The sequence below is a fragment of the Rhinatrema bivittatum genome, chromosome 2, assembly GCF_901001135.1.
Source record: "Rhinatrema bivittatum chromosome 2, aRhiBiv1.1, whole genome shotgun sequence".
Taxonomy (NCBI): Eukaryota; Metazoa; Chordata; class Amphibia; order Gymnophiona; family Rhinatrematidae; genus Rhinatrema; species Rhinatrema bivittatum.
In genome coordinates, this window is record NC_042616.1 from 773,607,613 (window position 1) to 773,628,041 (window position 20,429).

At 41.2% G+C, this 20,429-nt stretch overlaps 1 protein-coding gene across 2 annotated transcripts in view; it reads right to left on the reverse strand.

Moving 5' to 3' along the window:
- ADCY8 (adenylate cyclase 8) overlaps positions 1-20,429 on the reverse strand; it is a 546,512-nt gene that overhangs the window by 99,752 nt on the left and 426,331 nt on the right. For both annotated transcript variants that reach the window (XM_029592041.1, XM_029592040.1), the window contains 2 exons: positions 10,352-10,441; positions 7,496-7,668 (listed from right to left, as the gene is read on the reverse strand). In XM_029592041.1, coding sequence (XP_029447901.1) covers positions 7,496-7,668; positions 10,352-10,441 — 263 coding nt within the window. The remainder of the gene's footprint in view (positions 1-7,495; positions 7,669-10,351; positions 10,442-20,429) is intronic.

The window sequence follows — 20,429 nt, forward strand, 5'->3', positions numbered from 1 at the left end:
AATGGCAAGAAGTGCAGAGTCAAGCATCTGGGGTGCAGTAATCAAAAAAAGCTGTAAGTGATGGAGGGTAAAAGACTGCTGTGCATGGACCAAGAGAGGGACCTTGACTAGCGATCTGAAGACAGTGATGCAATGTGACAAGGCAATAGCTAAATCCAGAAGAATGCTGGGATGCATAGAGAGAAGAATAACCAATAAGAAAAAGGAGGTGATAATCCCCTTGTACAGGTCCCTGGTACGGCCTCACCTGGAGTAGTGCGTTCAGTTCTGGAGACTGTATCTCAAAAGTGATAGTCAGGATGAATGAGGTCTAGAGAAGTGCGACCAAAATGGTATGGGGTCTCCATCAAATGACTTATGAGGAGAGCTGATGGAACTAAATATGTATATCCTGGAAGAGAGGATGTGCGGAGGAGATATGATACAGACCTTCAAATACCTGAAATATTTTAATGATGTACAATCTTTGAACCTTTTCCATTGGAAAGGAAACAGGAGAACTACGGGGTCATGGAATGAAAATTCAAGGGGGATGACTGAGAACCAACATCAGGAAATATTTCTTCCTAGAGAGGTTGGTGGATGCCTGGAATCCCCATCTGGAGGAGGTGGTGAAGACAAAAACAGTCAAAGAATTCAAAGGGACATGATATAAACACTGTGGATCCCTAAAGGCTAGAGGGCAGAAATGAAGAAATGAGTGCATGGGGGTAACCCGCTCGGTGTGACAGTTACTACTCTTATCAGAAGCACGTGGATTACTACCCTCAACTGATAAACATTGATACTTTTGACACAACAGCGGGGAGGGAAAAGGAGAATTTAATTTAGACATCAACCAAAACGGGCCCAGACCTTTACGGTCTGGGGGTACTGATATGCAGACATAAGGGGAAAAAAGCACAGGACTGCTTCTATGGCCAAATCCAAAAGCAAAGCAAATCAGCATTGCCAGAATTTTCTGGAAGGCTCCTCAGCTGGTAAAAATGTTGCTAGCGTAATTTTTTATGGGTTTGACAGTTGCTTGGTTTTTGATTGTAAATATTTCAACCCTTATCATAAAGATTGAGGGTAACTGCACAGCCTACCCTTAAGCGAAACCTGGGTTGACCTACTCAGCATGGTAGATATTACATTAGAAGCTTACTGGGCAGACTGGATGGACCAATTGATCTTTTTCTGCCATCATTACTTTGTTGCTATGTATGAATTTAAAACATGTCTCCTTATGTTAAATTGTCCACTCTTGAAGTTTTCAAGAAAATACTGTGTCCATCTTTCAAACCTATCCACTGGACAGCATTTACTTACATACATGGACATGCATAGATTAATGCACACTTGAAAACAAGTAGAATAAGCAGCTTAGTTGACCATTGTGGTTCATCAAGTAAAGCCACACTCCCTAAATCAGCTGCTTCTATCAGATGACTGTTAGATTCTGCAATGAATTCAGATTATCACAGAGGCAGAGGAACAAGTATCCACTCTTGAGGTCGCCCCTAAATTAGAGACCACAAAATGAATCCCTTAAGAGAAAGAGATGGACTGTTTATACTATTGAACAGAAAACTGAAGGCTTGGACCTGTAATGCTGCACTGACCACAGTTCCTATCCCGTAATCAGCACACCTCACCTCTGAGCAAGGCCCAAGTCCAACACTCCACCATGCCAATGCTGACATCCTGCAACAGCAAGCTGGCTGCTAGGCATGCACACTCTTCTTTTATTTAAAGGGCAACCAATGAGAAAGTCTGGAGGATGCCTCTTGCTGATGTCATTTCGCCAGACTCCTTGCTTGTCAGTCCTCTTGCTTTCCGGTGTGGGTTTTGAACACTCGGGCCTGCCTCATCCCAGTACCTGCCCACCTCGATCCTGACGCTTCCTGCCTTGTTCCTGTCCCTGTCTGCCTTGTTCCAGTACCTGCCTGCCTAGTCCTTGCTTCATTCCAGTCCTCTCTAGTACTTGTCTCTGTTTTCCTGGCCACTCTGTCTGATTCCTTGTTGCCTGTCCATGCCTGGATACTGATGCTGCCTGTTTTCCACCTGTCTCGACCCCTTGCCTGGATACTCACATCACCTGATTTCAGCCTACCTCAATCCACTGCCTGGATACTGTAACAGCCATCTCCAGTGCTAGTACATATGTCAACCTCTGTTCCATATCTTGCATCCCTGCTCAGGTACAGTGGTGACCACAAGGCATGCCGTGGTTTCCTTAATCAGAGCTTGATGCATTTTGAACGGCAAGTGGCCTGTTTCCTAATGACTGGACCAAGGTAACCTTTATTCTGTTGCTGCTCTCAGAACCAGCCCTGGACTAGGCTTCCCCCTTATGGGAGAGGAATGAGCCCCTCATGGGTATTTGATGAACCTGGACAATTTTCCTTCACAGACGTGAACCTACTTCACATTCGACAGGGCAGTAAGACCGTATGCAATTATGTCATCCAGCTCAGAACCCTTCCTTCTGAGCTCTGGTAGAATCCAGAAAGCCTGGTGGGCATTTTCTGGCAGGGTCTTACCAACAGCATTAAATATGAGTTGGCTGGAAGGGATGTACCCACTGGAATGGATGTTCTCATCGTCCTCTCTATCAAAATCAACGTGAGATTTCAGAAACAAGCCCAGGAGAGGGACTCCCATCGTAGATACTTGAGACTGGCTCCTCGGTTTCCAAGATCATACATGACTCCTCCTGGGGAGACTATATCTCCCCAGTCATAACAACATAAGAATATGCCATACTGGGTCAAACCAAGGGTCCATCAAGCTCAGCATCCTGTTTCCAACAGTGGCCAATCCAGGCCATAAGAGCCTGGCAAGTACCCAAAAACTAAGTCTATTCCATGCTACTGTTGCTAGTAATAGCAGTGGCTATTTTCTAAGTCAACTTAATTAATAGCAGGTAATGGAGTTCTCCAAGAACTTATCCAATCCTTTTTTAAACACTGTTATACTAACTGCACTAACCACATCCTCTGGCAACAAATTCCAGAGTTTAATTGTGCGTTGAGTAAAAAAGAACTTTCTCCTATTAGTTTTAAATGTGCCACATGCTAACTTCATAGTGTGCCCCCTAGACTTTCTATTATCTGAAAGCGTAAATAACTGATTCACATTAACCCGTTCTAGACCTCTCATGATTTTAAACACCTCTAACATATCCCTCCTCAGCTGTCTCGTCTCCAAGCTGAAAAGTCCTAACCTCTTTAGTCTTTCCTCATAGGGGAGTGTTATGGTTATGAGGTGTTGAAGGGGATTCTTGGGTACTGCGGTGATGGCCACTCCCACGGGGAAGAGCCCCGTGAGAAACCGCAGTACTAGACTAGACTCTATACGTGCAGACACAGAGAAGTAGTATTTATTGTACAGCCTGATGGTTCTACCCGGGGCAGGCAGCAGTGAAGGTAGTCCAGAGAAATAGTCCAGGGGTCCTCAGCAGAGGAGACCAGTCTCACATTCGAGTAGGTGATATGCAGCACAGCATAGCAGGGACAGGTCCCGGATGTAAACCCTGAGCGCTGAAGCTGAAGGTGAGACATACTGAAGTAGTACTCACTGAGCTGAAGCTGTATTGTAGAAGGTCCTGGCAGGCAGAAGTTGTTCAGAGGTAGGCACCAGATTAGGGAGAGCAGGCCCTTGAGGAGCAAGTACCCGGTATCCCAGGATAGGTACCTGAAATAGAGCAAAAGGGCCCCCGAGGAGCGAGTACCCAGTTTAGTGAAGAATACCCCGAAGGGCAGAGAGAGCTTCCTGCAACAGCTGGAAGCGGCAGAGCAGCTTAGACCAGAGGCATTCCAACCCTTGCTAACTCAGTTTGTTGGCAAACGAAGGGCAGGCTAAATACCAGGATGTGATGACGTCACTCGGAGGGGACGCCCCCGAGGTTCCCGCCATTTCCTAGGAGGCCCTCAGGAAATCTTGGCGAACACCGTCGCCGTTGCCGATTCAGGGATGCTGGAGAGAGCGGCATGAAGACGCGGCAGCAGCCATCATCCCAAGGTTTGAGGAGAGAGAAGGAAGAAAGATGAGGCACAGAGATCGAAGCCATCTGAGACCGACGGATTCAACAGGGAGCTGTTCCATTCCCTTTATCAATCTGGTCGCCCTTCTCTGTACCTTCTCCATCGCAACTATATCTTTTTTGAGATGCGGCGACCAGAATTGTACACAGTATTCAAGATGCAGTCTCTCCATGGAGCGATACAGAGGTATTATGACATTCTCCGTTTTGTTCACCATTCCCTTTCTAATAATTCCCAACATTCTGTTTGATTTTTTTGACTACCGCAGCACACTGAACCGATGATTTCAATGTGATATCCACTATGACGCCTAGATCTCTTTCTTGGGTGGGAGCTCCTAATATGGAACCTAACATTGTGTAACTATAGCATGGGTTATTTTTCCCTATATGCATCACCTTGCACTTATCCACATTAAATGTCATCTGCCATTTGGATGCCCAATTTTCCAGTCTCAGAAGGTCTTCCTGCAATTTATCACAATCTGCTTGTGATTTAACTACTCTGAACAATTTTGTATCATCTGCAAATTTGATTACCTCACTTGTCATATTTCTTTCCAGATCATTTATAAATATATTGAAAAGTACGGGTCCCAATACAGATCCCTGAGGCACTCTACTGCCCACTCCCTTCCACTGAGAAAATTTTCCATTTAATTATACTCTCTATTTCCTGTCTTTTAGCCAGTTTCTAATCCACGAATGGACATTGCCACCTATCCCATGACCTTTTACTTTTCCTAGAAACCTCTCATGAGGAACTTTGTCAAACGCCTTCTGAAAATCCAAATATACTACATCTACCGGTTCACCTTTATCTACATGTTTAATAACTCCTTCAAAAAAGTGATGCACATTTGTGGAAGAGCCTAATCGTCTTGGAAGAGCCAAACTCTCTGAAGAGGAGAAATAGAGATGCAAACACCTCAAACTGTGCCTTTACTACACTAGATCAGGGCACTATGTGACACAGTGTCCAGAGAAGTTAGGAAACTCCTGAACCTGGGGCTGGTTGAGGAGGCAGCTCTAGGTCCTTTGCATTCTCCTTCCTTCATGCAGATGTTGGTCCCTGTGGTACTAAGGATTGGTACATTGGAGATCCCTATCAAGGTTTTTCTAGGTTCAGATGCGGCTGGAAACTTTAATGAAGAAAACTTGGTGTGTAAGTATAACCTTCTGGTGGTCTGACTGGCCCCACTGTCATGATCTCATCGGTATATGGGGAATTAGTACCAGGGAATCTGCAGACAGTCACTGTCCCTTTGATTTTTCAGACAGGAGCATTACACCAGGAGTAAATATCCTTCTTCATCCTGCTGAAATCAGTGAATCCCATTATATTGGGATTACCCTGGCTCAAAGTACATAACCCAATGCTTGACTAGGCATCAACCGAGATCACCTAGTGGGGATCCATGTGCCTATGGAAGTGCATAATCCTTGTTCTAGCCCTGGACACACTTAGAAGGCCACCTGGGCTGTGTGGGTAAATTTTGTGTGCACAAATAACTATGTGCACAAAATTTATGATTTTATGGGTGGGAATACTGAAAGCTTGTTTTTGTGCACATAACTCAAAAAGTTACACACACTAAGTGGGTACATTTCAAAACTGGGTGAGTGCCCATTTATGTATGCATACGGGTCTAAGCAAAGTTGCTACTATATTTTATAACCAGCGCAGAAAGTTTTATAAAATACGAGCACATATGCTCATGCATGTAAAAACCATGAATTGTGCAAGTTTGAATCTATCCATATAAATGCCAATTTATCTAGCTAAGTAACGGCACGTAGCCAGATAAGTCTAAAAAGCACTACTTAGATGGTCAAGTAGCCCTTTTCAGTCTTATCCAGCTATGTTTGCCTGCTGCTACGTAGCTGGAAAAATCAGAATACAGTCAGATAAGTACTGCTACTTATCTGAATAAGTTCAAATTTGTTTCTTTAAGTAGCTGAAAATGTGCTACTTAGTCAAGTAAGTTGGACATTAGCCGGATAAGTGTGCACAACTCATATACCCGCATATTTGTGCTTTTAATTTTACAAGGATATATGTATAGATTTTTATCACGTTAATTTGATGCTTTTAGCACCCCGTAAGTCGGCTTTTACATGCGTTAAGTTAGGGGATTTTATAACATGTGTGCGGCAATTAAATAACCACTTTTACTATTTAGTCTACCAGTTCACCCAGTCCATCTGAAGCTCATGAAGACCCTCCTGGCTTTTGAGCCTGAAGTCCCCTCATTGCACCCACCCAGCTCTACTCAGTCATTTTTTCACTTTAAGGATATCATCTACACCAGATATTGAGCAGAAGTAAATATACGCAAGTAAAAGACATACTTGCATCTCTTTGGCAGGTTTTAAAATAGCAACTTATTTGCGTAAATGTTGGCCCTGCCCCAGAACTCCCCTGGCACGCCCGTTCATTCACAGGCAAAGTTAGTCGCCGACCTCAATTTACATGCGCAAGTTGCAGTTTTGAAAATAGCATGTATTCGCTTCTGTGCTTCTTTATGCCCGCAAATGCTAATTTTTACATGCAGAACGTTTGAAAATTTGCCTGAAAGGCTTTTAAATATTGACATGACAAGTAATAAGGTTTATGTAACTAACTGAACTTTGCAAAGGCACTGGATATAGTGTCACGGGAAAGACTACTCCATATAATTAGAAAAATTGGCCTAGGAGGTTGAATTTCTGAATTATAAGGTATAAATAGTGGGGTATCAAAAGGTTCAGTGCTTAGTCTATTGCTTTTTAATCTGTTTATAAATTATTTAGAAATAGAACAAAAGACGGTGATGCAAAACTGAGTGGGCTGTAAATATAGTGGAGGACACACTTTTAGCACAAAAGGGTAGACACATTAGGAAAATCGCCAGTTGAAGTTTAATGTGCATAAGTGCACTGTGATTCATTTAGCTTACAATAAAAGACACACTAATTATGTACTGAAAGGACAAGCAAAACTAAAACAAATCAAAAGAAGGTTCTGCATCTTATAGCAAATTGTAATTTAAATGGTCTGCAAAACCTTCCTCCTCCATATTGACCCATCTGAAACAAAAATTGCTCAAACACTAGTTTGAAATTGCTGGACTTATTTTTACCTAGACTTTACCCATGTAATTAGCTCTTATTGTCATCTCTAAAGGGAAAAAAAAAAAGAAAACAGAACTAAATTTCTAGAAACTCAGGCAAGAGCTATAAAGACTTTGGAGGGATTCAGATAATACATGTATGACCTATAGCATTAATCTTCATTTACAATGCATGTACAGCACTCTACAATGTACAGCTCTCATGTATGCACTGCAAGAAAATTTAGGCCTTCAGCATAATTAACAAATCACTGTGAGGCTGCATCGTACATACATTAAGAGTTTTACTCTGGTAGCATTTAGTGCTAAAGAACATGCAAAAATATTGTTTTCAGAGGTAATTGTTAGCACTTACTTTCCATTATGATGAAAGCTGTCATATCGCAGGAAGAGAGAGGTGTACATGGTCTCGGTGAGCAGTGAATAGATTGCAATCATAATGAGCAGCACAGCTAACTTCAGGACTGAGTTGAGGCGTAGAAAGACAGCGCAGGTAACCATTGCAAGCACGCCAGTGAAGACAAAATACTGTAGAAGGAACAGCAGTGGTCAAACGCAGAAGTCACATGGAGAGTTATTCTGCAGAACTGCACATCATGTCCCTTGCAGGGATGGGCCATCAACTGCATCTAGGGCCAGATATTCTAAGCAGTTTCATACAGACACAAAATGGGAGAAAACATCCGATTCCTTGCTAATTGACTGTGTGGCACCTGTCATGTTTTTTGGTCTAAGGATACAAACCTTTTTCTACTCTTTATGTCAAACCATTAAGAAAATTGCCCCTATAATTGAGTGTTGAATGCTGCAGGAGTAGTTCCAGCTAAAGCTTGGCGTGCTCTGTTCCCAGGACGTGATGCACTGCTATTTGATACTACACAGAGACAATATTTTGACTTCTGTGGCACATCCCATTTCACTTTGGTCCTTCTCCTTCCCTTAGAGCATGCAATAATGTTGCCTTCTACAATATGCTGCCTATGTTGACCCCCTATAATATTTTTCTGCTAACGTTAGCCAAGAAAGATTCATAAAATCTCTCAGCCAAACTGGTTCATGATTATTTGTTAATGTCACTATCTACTGTAAATGCACTGTGATCCAGCTTGTCTGTATATTCTAAAATAAGTCCGTCACACAGCTCAAGAGAAAACATAAATAAAAGTTGCAGTATTTTTAAGAGACAGTAAATAAATTATAACAATGACCTGTATTTTTAGTTCATGTTTTCATGAACATTAGAAAGTTAGAACAACCCAACTATCATACAATATTGTTTATGGAGTCGATTGCCTTGTAACTGCTGAAAACTTCAGATAAAAAGTACAATATTTTAAATATAACTTATGGAATCAGTCTTCATTATTATCTCATGACTACTGAATAAAGAGATATTCCAGCACTTGAGGAAATAGACTCTTGTCCTGTATATCAATGAGTATGTATGTATGTATGTATGTATGTATGTATGTCTATGAGTGTCATTCTGCCACTTGATACAGTTTAAAAGAACAAATAATTTTACATGATGAACTAAGATAAAACTAATGAAGTAACCTTTACTTACAAATTACATGGGATATTCATAGTCTGGGGAAGGGGAGGGGGGGAGCATGGTGCAGATGAGAAAATTACTTATTCTCCAGAGTCTGGCAAGACTATTCTTTCTGCCAGATTTCTTACTTTATTCCAATAAGTCTTGTTGGCCATCTTCCTTATCAAGAACGATAATGACTCACTATGCTGCTTGCTTTTTCTATGATATGCTACACGGCTGGAAATAAAGGCGCAGGCTTACATTGCAAGAATCTATGAGTCAGTGCTGGGCTATAATTAACTAACACTATGGCACAATCTCCTAAAACAGATCTCTATTTCCAATGTTTACGGTACGGGGAATTTTCAAGGGCAAAATTACCCCATAAGTTCACTGTAACCTGATGGTTAATGCACAGGCTATGAAATATGGAGTTGGATTTGAATGCCATCTTGGTCCTATGCTATGCGACCATCCAAAGGACTGTTAAACTAACTCCTTCACCCCTAAAATCCTGTCAGCCAAGGTCCTCTCCTGCAAGCCTGCAATAAAATCTAGTTTTGGAGCTCTAAAGCTCCAACAAAAAAAAATCCACCATTTCATGGTTACAAATGGAGCAGGTTTATATTTCAGAGTGACTCTCTAATATGGCTCCAGGTATCCCTTGGACTGCTGTGAGTGAGCACAAGCAGATTAAGACCCTGTCAGAACAGTGAAAGAGCAGATCCTACCATATCACCACGTGCATTGTCACTTGTTCCTGAAAGTTTTCCTAATCATCAGCACACAATCTCTTGTAATATTGTAATTATAGGAAACAAATGTACGAATGCAAATAAATACATGTACCTGTACAACTCTGTGTCACATTCTGGGTTCTCTGAGAACACAACACATTTTGAATGATGACTTGTCTTGCCTCTTCCAAAATCTCATTTTCACTGATGCTCCTATATTTACTGAGCCCTCATTTGCTCTCAGGATAGGCTGATTCAGTTTTTTGTTTTCCCTCCAATCAATGCATGAAGATAGAACCCTACCAGTCCATGCAGGCAATGGAGAAAAACTAGGACTGGATCAACCTGTCCTGAAAACAAGAAGTCGGTTGGTAACCCAACAAAGCATATTACATCAATGTGACACTGTGAGCGGTCTCAGGCTGGACTCTGGCTGTCTTCTCTTAAGCTTTTTATTACTCACAGGAAAATGTAACAAAACCAACTCTGCTTACTTTAGCAATTCTCAAACAAAAGACAGCAGAACCGGCCTTCCCTAGACTCCTTGTCTTCCCTGGGGCCCTCATGTTTTCTCTGGACCTCGCTTCCTATCCTTTTCCTAGGAGAATGCCCTCAGATTGGAACTTTCTTCCTGTCTGAGGCTTAAGGTGGTCCAGGTTAAATCCTTGATTCCAGTCTTTTAAGGAGGGTCTAACATACACTCCTTCACAATCCTCAACACATCTTAAGAAAAAATGTGATTGCCACAAGGTATGTGGTTCTTTCATGTTTTTCTCATTCTGTATAACATTTTCTGGGTGCAATCACTTATTTGTGACAGAATACCTTACTTCAATCTTTCATCTTAACCTGTTTGTTCAATAAAATTCTGGATACCATCTGTGAGCACTGACTCTGATATGTAGTTTACAAGAAAAGGGTTTAAAAAATACTGTACCTCAGGATAGAAGCAGATATCAGTGAACAAGGCTGATGAATTGAAGGTCTGGTTCTTTAAAGCTATTGATTTATCAAAATCACACCATAGCTGTGGGGAAAAAAAAACACATGACTGCTGGTAAGAAATGTATGAATTGCATATGGTAGAATGCAAGGAGTTTAGTATAACACATAAATTGCACATCAGCTTGTTCAATGCAACAGGCATCAGAACTACCAGCAAATATAAGATATAATGAAATTAGCTTGCTCAAAATGTTAGCATTACTAGCAAAGTGATCACAGATACACAGTTATTGTTACTTCTAATCATTTGCATTTGATAATATACTGATCTCCAAAGACAATAATTACCTGGGTTAAAGAGCAGTGCAATACAAATGACAACCCTGATGAGTTGTGTGGCACTAAAGGGGACACCATCAGGGTTGGTATTTTGGCAAAGAGAAATGAAAGATTTTGGTGTTCTGATATATATTTTTTCTTGTTTCAGTGATGTCTTCTATAGTTTTTAGCTTTAAGATGCTTATAAAGTTGAAGGCATTGTATGCCATGTGGAATTAGCTGACATTTGTTTGCATTTCTAGAGTATTAGCAGTGCTCTGTGGGATCAGCCAATTCTGGTACTCCCATTTGCATATCTTTGCTGCTGTGCCACAAAGGAAGGTGAAATTGCATGCACAAATGTAGTAACAGTTCCTAGAAAATATATTCAAAATACACTTAAATCTTAATCAGTTTTCAGCAAATTAAATTAAAATTCTATGCATGTTGTTAACGGAAAGAAAAGTTTATTTCATGCCACTGGAGCACAGGTGGCCAACTCCGGGCCTCAAAAGCCACAAACAGGCTTGGTTTTCTGGATATCCATATGGAACATGCATGAAAGAGATGTCCATACAATGGAGGCAGTGCATGCAAATCTCACTCATGCATATTTATTTTGGATAACCTGAAAACCAGGTCTGACTGTGGCTCTTGAGGATTGGAGCTGGCCACCCCTGCTCTAGAACATCCGGTTCCTCTTTCAGCACTACAAAAGTTGGAGAGCCATCCATGACTGGCACCCTTCTTAGGGAACAGTAGCAGAGCATCCATTATATCAACTGGCATACCTTTGCTTCTGGACTACAGGTGTAAAAGAAAATAACAATCATTCCCATTTTACCAAAAGTAAAATGTCTCCTTTCAGTGCTTTGATGTCATAAATTTTAATAATCTAAAGCTAAGGAATTGTAAAGTGACTGGTTCAACCTTACATAGGGACTTATTCAGAAAAGATTATTTCCCATACTGTGTCATTGGGGGAAAATATTCTTTATTGACTAAGGCCCATAGAGGCGATGCAGAGCAAACGTTTCCAGCACATGGGTTACAGGGAGTTTCCTGCATCATAGTCCTTCTGTATTTTCAAAATTACTGTAAATATGGGTTCAAAAAAGGTTTGGATAAGTTCTTGGAGGAGAAGTCCATTAATGGCTGTTAATCAATTTTACTTAGGGAATAGCCACTGCTATTAATTGCATCAGTAGCATGGGATCTTCTTAGTGTTTGGGTAATTGCCAGGTTCTTGTGGCCTGGTTTTGGCCTCTGTTGGAAACAGGATGCTGGGCTTGATGGACCCTTGGTCTGTCCCAGCATGGCAATTTCTTATGTTCTTGTGTTCATTCCCTTTCCCATTTTTTTGTGCGTCCTTGTGTTTTATTTTTAACCAATAAGCGATATGAAAAGTTGTTTTGGGATATTGCACTAAATACGAAATCAAGATTATTCAAATGTTTTAAAGGTTAACAGTTGAATTTTTTTTGGTATGGGGATCCCAGTCAAGTTATGCTCTTACAACTCAATGAATCTAGAGAGGCAAATTTTATAAGAGGCCGATCAGGGCTAAAGTTTGCAGGTGTAAAGGTCATGTGGGCTTTAGCTGAATTTCCAAACTGGACTTACATCTGTCATTCTGCTTTGAAATTTAGCAGATATGTGCATACCCTAGCCCTCAGACGTGCACAGAAATGTGATTACACTTCTGAAAATCAAAAGCGTGCAAATAAAGGGATTCCCTGCTCCCTCCCCCCATGCTTCTTTGCAGTAGGCTGAATCTCTTCTGTGAATACTTTCATGCTCATAAACCACCAAAAAATTCTCAAAAGCCAATTTGCGAACTTTAAACCAGGTTTTAGGCACATAAATGCTTTTGAAAATTCAACCTAATAGGTACAGAATAGGAAAACCTAAACATGGCAAAGTATACAATTATTTGAGCAGGCAGTGCTTATAGTATTTTGATGGACTACTGAATTATTTTTTTATTTTCATTCAGTAAAGTGTATCTTTAGCCAATATTTAACCTTTTGCCATAACTGATTTAATATGATTCTCAATCAAATGTTTATGTGAGACAATTATACCATATTCTGAAATTAGATATTGAGCTGTAATAGAGATAAAATCATCATGATACTTTCAAATTCTTGGTAAATTAATTTTAGAGGTCCCTTGACACAAAGATTCATCGGTTTTAGATTAATGGGACTAAATGTTTCAACCATCTGACAGATAATCTGAATCCCCTGTCATTCCTGGAAACAGAATGAAATAATTTAAACAGCAGGTAAGAGCAACTCTCTCATTACATTATTCTAATGAGGTGTGAACTTGTAACTCATTTGTTTCTTTAATAACTGTACCATACTCTTTTTGTAATAGAATATTATCTATGATAATTGATCACTTGAATACTGATTTACTGCATTAGTACTCAGTAATAGTGCTGTACATAACCATGAGAGAGACCTGGTTTCTATTACCTGGCCTGTATTATGCTTCCTGGATCAGTCCTGAAGTGAGAGAGTCCCAGTCATCTCTCAACAGTGACACCTAAAGGCCAGACTTAGAGACTACATTAGCTGGCTTCCAGAGACAGCTATGACTTGTAGCCCCTCTCTGGAGACTGCTTTTGTGAGGGCTCGGCAGAAATTTGGGTAGGGCAGGGGGAAGGCGGTGGGACAACATAGACCAGTAGACACCAGTTCTGACTGAACTGGAATTTCTTAAGAGCAGGAAGAAACTGTCAGACCAAACTATAAAGCTGTGGAAAAGATTATCAACACCTCTGTCTTCAATCAAACATATTATACTACTTTTACCACCACTTCTGATTTTTAAATGCTACTAGACATATGCAGCACTGTACAAATAAATATAAAAGACTGTTCCTACTCCATGGAGCTTACAATCTAGTCAAAATAAACATAAAATATGAACAAGAATCTGTGGGAAGTAGAGGTGTTTAGGATCTAAAAGCAGCCTAAAAAAGGTGAGATTTTAGCATAGATTTGAATAAAGTGCACCAAAGCCTGAAGTCTATTTCATGCATGTGGTGCTAAAAAGTGGAAAACAAGGAGTTGGAAATTGGCGGTGGAGGAGAAAGGCAAAAAAAAAGAACAACTTGCCCAAGGAACAAAGTTAATGAAAAGGATGTAGTGAGAGAAGATAGGGACACAGCAGAGTGAATGCTTTTTATAGGGAAAGCAGCTTGAACTGTGAATGGGGAGCCAATGTAGTGACCTGAGGTGAGGGGATAGTATAGTCCTAGAGATAATGAAGAAAAATGTCAAGCAAGTGATTTTTTATTTAGGTGGAGGAAGATAGTTCAATAAGAGGCCCGTAAAAAGCAAGTTGAAATAGCTTAAACAGGAGGTAATAAGAGTATGGATGAGCATTTTGGTAGAATGCTTAGAAAGGATGGATTTTAGCAGTGTTCTAGAAGAAACAACATGCTTTAGCAGAGTTTTGGACATATGTAAGAAAAGCGAGTCATCAAAGTTAACCCCAAGCTTATGGGCCAAGGGCAACTGAAGGATGATAGTTTCATCCACAGAGAAAGAAAATGAGGGATGAGAGGAAGCAAGTCTGGGGGTCAACGATAAGAAATTCCATTCTGGCCATGTAAATTTTAAGGTGGTGGCAGGATATCCAGGCAGCAAAATCAGAGAAGCAGGCATGAAGAGGTCACTGGAGATTTTGGTACGAGCAGTTCCTATGGAATGTAACTGGTGAAAGCCAGCCTGGAGAGGATCCAGAATGGTTGGAGATGAAAGTCATGACAGCCAATGTGAATGGCACATTCGAGCAGTTTGGTGATCGTGAAGAAGTGGGTGGGACAATATTTAACAGGGCCGACAGAGTCTAATGAGGGTTTTTTTTTGAGGAGTGGTATATACAGAGCTTGTTTCTGTAGCAAAAGATCAAGTGCCAAAGGGGACCAACTCAGGGGACATTGAAATGAGGAGATGGGTTGGAATGGGGTCAGAGGAACAAGGAATGGGTTATGAAGAGGAGAAAAGGGGAGCAGTTTCTGCCCATGTGATTTCAGAAAAGGAAGAAAGAGTAGTAGGGGGCCAAAGGAAGAGAAGGCAAATAAAGTGGGGTTGGAGGCAGTGGTCTGGTGGAGAATTCATGATTAATCTTGTCAATCTTTTCATGGAAGAAGTCAGTCATTGTGTGGGTGGAGAGTGAAGGGGGAATGGGAGGCACAGACAGTTTGAGGAAGGCGAGTGTTGCATAGAGATGGCAGGGTTGGAGGCAAAGGTGGTCAGAAGGACATAAAATTGCATGAATTGGAAATGTGTGAAGTCAGCATGGGTATGGGACTTCAGCCAGAGACACTCTACAGAGCAGGTCCAGATTGGGATTTGGCATACCTTACAACATAGGGGAGGGGTAGATTAAGTTTCCAAAGCAGAGGATTTACGCGCACCGAGCCTATTTTGCATAGGCGATGTGAGCAAGCCCCGGGATGCGCGCATGTCCCAGGGCTTGAAAAAAGGGGCGGGGTGTGGGCGGTCCGGGGCGGGAGCGTGGCCAGAGGTCTCTGTAGGGCCTCTAGGCTGGGGGATCGCGTGCCGGCAACCTACGCCTGCCCAGATGCAGGCGCAACTTGAAAAATAAAGGTGAGGGTGGGTTTAGGTAGGGCTGGGGGGGTGGGTTAGGTAGGGGAAGGGAGGGGATGGTGTAGGGGGGTGGAGGGAATGGGGAAAGCCATCGGGGCTCCCCTAGGGCTCAGCGCGCGCAAGGTGCACAAGTGTGCTCCCCCTTACGCGTGCCGACCCCAGATTTTATAACATGCGTGCACATGTTATAAAATCGGGCGTACATCTGTGTGCGCCAGGTTGCGCGCACAAATGTACGCCCGCGCGTACCTCTTAAAATCCGGCCCTAAGAGTTTAGCAGGGGAGAGGAGAGGAGAGATGAGACAATACTGGTGAGGATGCAGGGCTCCATTGCTTGGATATTCCTAAAGATATTGTTTTTGTTTGGACAAGACTGCGGGGGAGGGTGGTTAAGTGTGAAAGTTATCAGATATTGTCAGAGAACAGAAAAACAGAGATGGAGAAGCCTATGAGAGTGCAGCTGGAATAAGAACCTAGATGAAGGCAGTGGCCATGGTAGTGAGTCAGAGCAGTAGCATAGTTTGACGACGAATGAGAAGGTTAAGGTGAGGGACTTAATGAATTCTAGAGCTTAATTGTGTATTGAGTGACAAAATATTTTCTCCAACTTATTTTACTTAGTGTTAGCTTTTTTGACTGCCACTGCAAATTCAACTGAGGATTTCAATGTATTGTTTCCTGGATGGCGACCCCTAATATAGAACTTAACATTGTGTAAAGACAGTTTGCATTATTTTCCTCTACGTGTATCACTTTGTACTTGTTCACATTAAATTTCACAAGGACAATATTCGAAAGCCATTTAGACAGATAACTGAAAAGTTATCTGTCTAAATGGCTACCCGGCTATATTGAAAACCATATGCGGCTAAATTCTAATTGCATAATGACTTAAGCAAATAGAATTTAGCCGCATAAGTTGGAGTCATTCTGGGGGCAGGCAGTAGGCGTTTCTGATATTTGGAGTTAGCCGCTTAACCTATGCAGCTAACTCTGGATCGCACTATAGGGCTGTCCTAAAGTTAGTTCAATAAACTTTAAGATTCCCTGCTAGTTATCCAGATATGCCCATCTAGCTAACTATTTATTTAAAAGCTTTTATATACCGATGTTCATGTACTGGTACATATCACGTCGGTTTACATAGAACCAAAGTTGGAAATTACATTGAACAATCGAACATTATATCAAACAAGAGGGTACAAATAACAGGTCTAACATCAAGAGAAATTACAGCTTATGCTGAGAACTTATAGAGCTGAAGACGATTTAGGATTAAAATTAACATTATTATTACAAATAATAAATAAATAAACAACAATCAACAAAGTCGGAATTACAACCGACTTAATAAACGTGGGTGAAGATTGAAGTAAGTGGAGCCAGACAGGAGAATTAAGGGCTACGGCGTCGTAGTTCTAACGTGATGGGGTATGAAATGAGTGAATCAACCCTAGGGAGAGACCTTTAAGTGAAGACTTTTGTAAAAAGCCAAGTTTTTAGCTTCTTTCTGAACATTCGACCACAGGTTTCTAGACGAAGGTCCGTGGGGAGGGTGTTCCATAGAGCTAGCAGTTGAGAAAGCTCGTTTCTTAAGAAGTGCCTTGGCTGGAGGTACATATAAAGTGCCTAAGTAGCTGGATCTGATAGGTCTTAGTGATGCGTGGGGACGAAGTGGGTCGCTTAGATCTAACGAAGTTTGGGAATGAATGGTCTTGTGGGTTATGGTTAGTACTTTAAAAATGATTCTATATTTAATAGGGAGCCAGTGAAGGTTTTTTAAAATAGGTGTGATGTGTTCACCTCTTCTAGAGTTAGTAAGAATCCTGGCAGCTGAGTTCTGCAACATTTGTAGTGGTTTGGTTGTGATAGCTGGTAGGCCAATTAGCAGAGAGTTGCAGTAATCGATTTTTGAGAACAGAATTGTTTGGAGGACTGTTCTAAAGTCCTGAAAATGAAGGAGAGGTTTCAGCTTTTTCAATACGTGTAGTTTGTGAAAGCATTCTTTAGTTGTGTTTTTGACAAATTGTTTGAGATTCAGCTTATTGTCGATGGTGACGCCAAGGTCTCTGACATGTGTGGGTGGGATCCAAGATGGTGTGATTAGATTGCTGGCGGCCTGAAAGTTGTCATCGAAATTGATCAGCATAAGTTCCGTTTTTGAAGTATTTAGAACTAAGTTGAGGCTAGTGAGGAGGGAGTTTATGGACTGTTGGCACTTGTTCCAGAAGTTGATGGTGCTGGATAAAGATTCCGTGATTGGCAGCAGAATCTGGACGTCATCAGCATATATAAAATGAGTGAACTATGGCCAGGATTCATCATTCCATGCGGAATGATGAACCCTGCGCTACAGGGGGGCGGGGTGAAGCAGGGGGCGGTCGGGCGATAGCCTGCAGCTGGCCGTAGCACAGCGGTGCAGTTTCACCTGCTGTGGTACGGCCGGCTGCAGCCTATCACGGGCATAGAGCCACCATAAAAGGTGGTGCTGTTCCCTGCGCTACTGCTAGCGATAATTTTCGAAACATTATCGCCACCAATTACCAGAATTCCTTCCCTAACTCCGCCCCGACTCCTCCCCTCCCCCTAATTTAAATCTTACCGCCGCGATAAGGGCCTATCGCGGCTTGGATAAATAACCCCCTATGCAAGCCGCTTAGTGGCTGAATATTGGCCTCATATGTCTTTTGGATGCTCAGTTTCCCAGACTCGCAAGATCTTCCTGCAATTTTTCGCAATACGCTTGTGATTTAACAGCTTTGAATAACTGAGTGGTCTGCAAATTTGATCTTGCCCCTCACCTTTCCCTTTTCTAGGTCATTTATAAATAAGTTAAAAAAACACCGGTCCCAGTACAGATTCCTGGGGCACCCCACTATTTACCTTTCTCCTCTGAGACAACAGACTATTTAGATCTACTTTCTGTTTCCTATCTTTTAACCAGTTCGCAATCCACAATAGGACATTGCTTCCTATCCCATGATTTTTTGATTTCCTGAGGAGTCTCTTATGAGGGACTTTGTCAAACGCCTTCTGAAAATCCAAATGCACTATAACAACTGACTCACTATTATCCACATGTTTATTAACCCCTTTAAAAAAAAATGGCGAGGCAAGACTTGTCTTGGGTAAATACATATTGGGTGTGGCCCATTAAGCATACGGTGGTATGGCAAAATGGCGCCGAACGCACTGGAGGCAGGCGCAGAAGTGGCATCATTTCAGTGCTGTCCGATGGCACGATTTTTAAAGTACCTAGATCCAGGGCAGGAGGAAGTGGACTTCACTCCTGCCCCTAAGTATTTTGCTAGGACTACTGGGGGCTGGAGAGTGAGCTCCCTGGTCCCAGCAGGATTTAGCGGGGGCAAAGGGGTGTGGAAGGGTCACGGGGAGGTCCTGGATGGGTCTAGGATGGTTAGATTTGTGGCAGTGTCTGACTAGGCCTGGGCCCTAGGTTAAATTGCGTCAGGGTGGGAAGGTGATTCCTGGGCTTTCGGAGGCAGTTTCTTTCTTTCTTTTTTTTTTTTTTAACACTGGAATGAAACAAAAATGGCCTCATTGATTGTATTGGATGCATTGTTCTAAAAAAAAATGCAAATCCCTATGAAACCCTGACCCGCTCCAATTTGGTCATTCTCCTAGGATGTCCAGATTCAAGGGGGGCTGTATCCTGATGAATACTACATAAAATAATGTAATATCAGTTAAAATGGCTATATTGCTGTGAATTAACTCCGCAAGACTTCTGCAAAGGAAAAAAAAGAAAGCCGACCTCTTTTCAACCATTCTATCACATCCTGGAGTAATTTGCATTGCTCTGTCGCCGGTTTGTGATCCAAAGACAAATGGAATCTCAAATCGCTGATTTCCATACCCTGTGCACCACCTTTTTTTGTGGTTCAGTGTAAAGCCACCTTATTAAAGTTCAAAGAGGCCTTATATTTAGGAATCTACTTATGTTGCTAAAGAAACTGATGAGTTTTATCTGACTTCATGTTGATAATAATTCTTCCTGACTTTTAAGATGCTTAATCATCTCTTTTTGGCTAGTTCTGCGCAATTTAAAATCATTGCATTTCTAAATGCTCTAAGGAGCTCATTGTTGCTTTGTAATTGCCCAGATTAGAAATTGAGATGCAGCCTACAGAATTATTCTGTGCCATGTTAATTTATACAGTCATTTTATTGTCATAGAACAGAAAAAAAAACCATATGATCCAGCCAAAAAGAGGCTAAAATTACAAAATATACAGTAAAAATAAATTGACAGTATAACTGTTTTTGATTTCAACACTATTTGTCCTGTTTTATGACTTCAGCTTAATTTTAATGCTAATTATGTATGTGTTTATATTGTCCACCACTTTGATTTTCTATTAAAAAGGCCTTTCAACAAATAATAAGCTGAAGTGCTTCCATTATTTTCCCAAAGTACAAGTCAATCTTACTGGTCTATAGTTGTCTAGCTAAATTGCTAGAACCCTTCTGCCTCATAAGTACCTCGTTAACCTAGAGTCCTAGCACTTTCCCAATGCTAGAATAGTGCTTGAAAATGAAAAATCCTGCAATCCCTTAAAAACTCTGGAATGAATACCATCTAAGCCTTGTACCTTTCAAAAAAATTATATTTATTCATCAATATTTAAATACATCAAAAGTGAATTATTTAAAAAAAAAAATATATATATCACATGCTCCACAAAAGGAAAAATGGGCGCATGACAGATTAATAAAAACAAAACAATAACTCACAATAACATGACATGCAATTTAAGTTGTCAAGGGCCGGTTACTTATTAATTTAGATGCAATGAATTTGTATCTGGTATCCACCATTGTTCTATTCCATTGGCTTTTATGTTATGGCATGCTTTGTTAATGCCTTTTCCCAGTAAATACATTTATATATTTCTGAGTTCTCTATGGGGTTAATTTTTTTAACACTGCACATAAAAGAGTCAGCAAATGCGGGCATAAGTTACACCAGTTTTCAAAAGGGACTTATGTGTACTTTTGCTTTGAAAATTATCCCACCAAATCTCCTTGCACAAGTAATACCTGCTAAATCATCTGCAGATATTTTTGTGAACATCCAAACATATGCAAATAGGCCCAACATCCTTC